The sequence below is a fragment of the Bidens hawaiensis genome, unplaced genomic scaffold (assembly GCF_021521415.1).
Source record: "Bidens hawaiensis isolate Kalapana, Puna unplaced genomic scaffold, B.hawaiensis_p1.1 tig00001961_1, whole genome shotgun sequence".
Lineage (NCBI taxonomy): Eukaryota > Viridiplantae > Streptophyta > Magnoliopsida > Asterales > Asteraceae > Bidens > Bidens hawaiensis.
The window spans coordinates 3,184,711-3,190,230 of record NW_027491109.1 but is presented as its reverse complement, the minus strand read 5'-3'; the positions used below and the strand labels follow the sequence as shown (position 1 = coordinate 3,190,230).

Sequence of the window (5,520 nt, the reverse complement as noted above, 5' to 3'; positions counted from 1 at the left end):
TTTTACGTTGTCCTTCATAAATAGTACATGACATTTGTATATGATAATATAAATAAAAAAAGTAGATATTAAAAAATATGAAGATAAAGTTGTGAAAGCAAAACAAATACTTACAGTTATATTTGTTAAAATCGCATCCCTTTCAAGAACAAAGCCTTCCTTAAAAATCTCAATTTTCTGTCTCATACTAAAACAGCTTTAGTAGGTATTGTGTGTTTAGCCTTGAGCACAAAACAGCTTTTTCTGTAGAATTTTGACGCCAATTCTTTTTTATTATTTAACATATAATATAAACTCCAAACAACAACAACAACGACAACAACATCATCATCATCATCATCATCATCATCATCATCATGTAGTACTGTTTCTGGCAGCAGTGTAACTACAACACATAACGAACTGTTCTTTCATTCATTTCTGGGAAAATCATTTATCAGCTTTCTCTTTCTGAATAATATTGTTAACTGTTTGTTTCACTAATTATTACTTTCCCAAAGCACTTACACAGGTAGGTCTATCTCTATATGCTTGTTTAAAATCCCTCAAAAAGATCACCAAGAACACCCTTTTATTTTCTTGTTTTGCAGGGTTTGGTTCTTGATCTTTTGTTTAACATGAGTAAAATAAAGACAGACTCAGTTGTTGAGAATGTGATCAAGATTCTTTGTTGCTCTTTTGGATGGTCTTATGGTGCTTTTTGGAGCTATGGCCAGCCAAATTCCATGTCAGGATATTATGTAAATTTTACATTTTTAGTTCTTTTTTAAATTTACACACCCTTTATTCATATAGTTAATTTTTTGAGGTGGGTATGAAAATGTATTCAAGATTTGATAATCTTTTTAGTAGGTTTGATTCTTGAACATCTTCATATATACCATTGTGACTTAAATACTTAATCATGAATTGATTCCAATTTCCACCAAAAATATACTCATCAAAATTACTGCTTACATATTCAATTTTATTAATTGGTTTTAATTAAAATTTATCACCTTTTATCTTCATATTAAGTATGCATTAACCTTCAACATGCAATTTACAGTTTCTTGAAATCTTGAAATAATATTATGTGCTAATTTACAGATTATTAAACCTTCAAGATTCTTACTTTAAGGAAGAATTCAAGTCTTTGATTGATAATTTGCTTTTACAAGTTCCAATTGGAGGAGGGTATGCTCATTTTCCCTAAACTTTTTCATAAGAAATAAGAAAACAGTTAATTATCTTCATAATTATACAATCTTAATAACAAAATTGTCACAACTGAAACTTTGAAGGATAATTGGACAAGCTGCTCATACCAACAAACACATGTGGATGTGCTCAGAAGATCATTATAGAGACCAGATTTTTTCTGGTTCAATCTGGGATATGTTTCTGGTAAATAAATTAATTATTATTTCTTGCATAACTAATTAATTTCTGTATTTCACACCAAGTAAATGATTTCTTTACATAATTTTTAGGATGATTATGAACTCCGCAGCCAATTTTCTTCCGGCATGAAGGTACTTCTTTAAGTTTAATCCTAAATTCACAACAATCTTGTTGATGAAGGGTGTTACGGACTGAAACCATTGCAAAGTATGAGACTTGTCTCACATCGGTTTTATGGGCAACTGATGTGGGGTTTATAAGCCAAATGAGTTCCCTCACCCAAAAGACTAGTCTGATAGGTGAGAGAACCCATTTGGCTTATAAACCCCACATCAGTTGCCCGTACAACCGATGTGGGACAAGTCCCATACCTTGCAATGGTTTCAGTTCGTAACAATGCACCCTCCTCAAGGGCCAACGTCCTCGTTGGTCACGGCCACGTTGGTCACGGCTGGCTCACTCCAGGCCACCACTCCGAGTCCTCGTTGGTCACGGTCAAGTTGCATTGTTACGGACTGAAACCATTGCAAGGTATGAGACTTGTCCTACATCGGTTGTATGGGCAACTGATGTGGGGTTTATAAGCCAAATGGGTTCCCTCACCTATCAGACTAGTCTTTTGGGTTGAGTTTTTCTGTTTGGCTTGTAACAAAGGGTGAAATAGGGGTTGTTCTTTGTGCAAATCAGGGCCGGCTGGGAGGCGTGACAAGCCTCGGAGGCTGCTTAGGCCTGATCTCGCAGGCGGCCAGAAATCTTCAAAAAATTATACATATATACATATAATTAATCTTTTTACATTCATATTATTTTTTTACGATATAGTCATATATCGAAATAAAAAATTATATATAAAGGTCCATTTCTTAGTAACGCTTCAGCACTCGAAATCTATGTATTATTACTTGTACAGTGGTTTTATTATGACTTTTTTCTTTGCAGACTATTGCAGTAATCCCTGTGGAGCCACAAGGAGTGGTACAATTTGGGTCCAGTGAGAAGGTGGTTCCTAATATTATTATTCTTGAAACCCTATTTAAATATTTATATTGTTCCTTAAAAATACTAATAATAATAGACTGCTTTTGAATTTTAATATATCAGATACCAGAGAGGATAGAATTTGTGAATCAAACAAAACAAATGTTTCAAGAAATTGTAAATGGTGCTGGAGGGAATGCAACTGGTTTGACTACTTTAAACGGTCACAACTGTATCACGAACGAGTTACTCGAAACCAGAGATTTCAATGTCTCGCAGTGGTTTCCGCCATTGAATCCCATCGGTTATGATGGAAAGCATGAACCTTTGACTGTTTCGGGTTCTGAAGTTGACTTGTTTGGAAACAATGGTGATCTGAGAGACATTTTAGCACCAATTTTGAACGGAAATCAACCGGGTCTGCAGTCTTTTGGTCAAGTTGACCATGCTGCCCTTGGTTCAAAAGAAAGACTGTTCTCAAAGCTTGGGATTCAAGAGTTTTTGGAGGGTGTTTCTGGTATTTCGAATGCGGGTTCTAGTTCTTGCCTTGAGGATCAAGTTTCAGTGAAAAGAAGAAAAACAGGAAATGATATGTGGGAAGAGAGTCAAGAGACCATGCACAAACCAAACCAGGGTTTAAGGATGGTTGATGGTTATAGCATGAGTGGTTCGAGCACGGTTTTGCAAGTCGAGCCCCCCAAACCTGCCAAGAAAAAAGCTAAACCGGGGACCCGACCCCGACCCAAAGACCGCCAGCAGATCTTGGACCGGATGGCCGAGTTGAGGCAATTGATTCCCAATGGTGAAAAGGTAAAGTGTTCACGTAATGATATAACATTTAGCAGCGCGTGTTTTGACTTTGTGCTCAACAAGCAAGGCCGGCCATGGAGGGTGGTAGGGTAGTCGACGGCCACATGCCCGACATTCCGTTAGGCCCGATTTATTTTTTTATTATTTCTTTTAAAATTATATGTAACTTATGAAAAAAAATAAGTATAATCAACGTTTCAACACAATTACATAACCATTAGCTTGGTCTAGTGGCAAAGGGGTATATATCTAACCAAAAGGTTGTGCGTTCTAGTCTTGTTTGAGTCATTTTAAACTTATTTTTATACAAAATGCACAACTCAAATTATAATAAAATAAGCACATTTAAAATTAAATTGTTTAAAATCCAATAACATGTTTCTTTTACTTAAGGCCCAAAAAAATTTTCGCCTTTGGCCCAAAAATTTTTTCGCCTTCTCGGAGTCGGCCCTGTCAACAAGTCATTTCTGGAATCCACAATTGACAGTTTGGATCCTGGAAAAGTCTAGTTTGACTAGAAAAGTCAAAAAGAGTCTTTTTAACATTATTTTTTACTGTGTTTTGGAAATCAACAGATGAGTATCGATTGCTTGTTGGATCGGACTATAAAACACATGATTTTCTTGCAAAACGTAATGAGGCAAGCTGACAAGATAAAGCAAGCCGATGAACTTAGGACGAGCAAAGTTAATAATAACCAAGACCTGAGCACAAATGGTGTGACGTGGGCATGTGAATTGGGAAATCAGGCAATGGTTTGTCCGCTAATCGTTGAGGACGTTGGTGCACACGGTCAAATGCTTATAGAGGTAAAAGAAACACTCACATACATGCATCATTTGTATATGTGACAATTTTCAATCATTTACGAACCGTTTAATTTGATCATACGAGTATAGGTCTACAAAATTAATTTTAATGCACATAACAAGAATATAGTTTTGTTAATCATAGTTAAGGTTGTAATTATTTTAAAGAAATAAAGAGAGAGAGAGAAAAAGGTTTGTAGGCAAACCCGAACCTCACTTGCACTAATACTACTCATTTTAGTTCATGATCTTGAAATGTATTTTTGTGACAGATGCTCTACGAAGAAAAGGGATTATTTCTTGAGATAGCGGACATGATTCGGCGATTTGGCTTGACAATCTTGAAGGGAGTCATGGAAGACCGCGGTGATTATATTTGGGCACGGTTCATAGTTGAACCCGAGGTAAAGCATTTAGGTTTTGAGAGTTAGATAAGAGCATACATGTGTCATGGTTGAAGTAAAATACATGAAAATGAATATCGTTTGCAATAAAATTGTCGTAGGTTAACAAACACATAACAAGACAAGAGATATTTACATCGCTCGTTCAGTTTCTACAAGCAACGGTGCCAGAAGTGGATAAAAATGCACAAATTCCTGGAACTCTCTCCTCGACGACTTTCATCTAGATGGGATACAAAATCTTGTGAACTTGGTAGAATTGCAGTATTGTGTAGACTTGTAACTGAGGTTCACAAACTAGTTTTCGAGTGTTCATCTAATAAAGTCGTTGCATTAATTAGTTAAGTTGATAAGTTTAGAATATATCATCAAACGGAGTACGTGTCAAAGTAAACAATTCTAATACAAAGTTGTTATAGACTTTGTCGTTGAGTTTCATGAATCACAGGATTTAAAGATTCAAGAAATTTACGTCACACGGCATAATAGAATTTATTCCAGACACATGTCAGTATACTTCTTTATGGTTCAGTTGGTTTGCAAGGAACTCAATAGCGTGTAAAAACTTTCGTTCCTCTAGCTCAAAAATTATCATCGACATTAACATGTAAGCTTTCTCGTGGGTTGCCGTCAATAACATGGGCTTTATGGTGTTGTTATCCTTGCTCTCTTATTTCTAGACGTGCACAAAAAAACCGGTTCCGGAACCGAACCGGTGGAACCGGCCCGGAACCGGTTCCAGTTCCTACCCGATGGAGCAAATACCCGGTTTGGGTATTATTGTACCCGAATATCATACCCGGTTCCCCTATTTGTATTTCCCAGTCGGTTCCAACCCGGTTCCTAAGTGTACCCGGTCCGGTTCCTACCCGAAATAACCGGTTCCGGCGGGTTTTTTTTAAAAAGGTCAAACACTAGTCAAACTAGCCGTTGGAACCGGTTCCAACGGTAATATAGCCGTTGGAACCGGTTTTTGAGAAACAAAAGAGCCGTTGTAACCGGTTCCAACGGTAATATAGCCGTTGGAACCGGTTTTTGAGAAACAAAAGAGCCGTTGTAACCGGTTCCAACGGTAATATAGCCGTTGGAACCGGTTCTTGTAGCCCAAAACCTATATATAAGTTGTTTTCTATTAC

At 36.8% G+C, this 5,520-nt stretch overlaps 1 protein-coding gene across 1 annotated transcript; it reads left to right on the top strand.

The window, feature by feature from the left end:
- The first annotated feature begins 382 nt into the window (after window positions 1-382).
- Window positions 383-4,763, top strand: LOC143603298 (transcription factor bHLH157-like). The gene is made up of 10 exons (XM_077080134.1): window positions 383-511; window positions 591-727; window positions 1,090-1,176; window positions 1,284-1,386; window positions 1,473-1,514; window positions 2,323-2,382; window positions 2,485-3,171; window positions 3,747-3,980; window positions 4,253-4,384; window positions 4,486-4,763. The coding sequence occupies exons 2-10, from the start codon at window positions 618-620 to the stop codon at window positions 4,609-4,611; spliced, it is 1,581 nt and encodes a 526-aa protein (XP_076936249.1). The 5' UTR covers window positions 383-511; window positions 591-617; the 3' UTR covers window positions 4,612-4,763.
- Window positions 4,764-5,520: the final 757 nt, after the last annotated feature.

Coding starts and splice junctions, on each gene's coding strand:
- LOC143603298 (XM_077080134.1), top strand. CDS start 618: ATGAGTAAAATAAAGACAGACTCAGTTGTTGAGAATGTGATCAAGATT. Junction 728..1,089: donor TATGGCCAGCCAAATTCCAT/GTCAGGATATTA, acceptor GCTAATTTACAG/ATTATTAAACCTTCAAGATT. Junction 1,177..1,283: donor CAAGTTCCAATTGGAGGAGG/GTATGCTCATTT, acceptor GAAACTTTGAAG/GATAATTGGACAAGCTGCTC.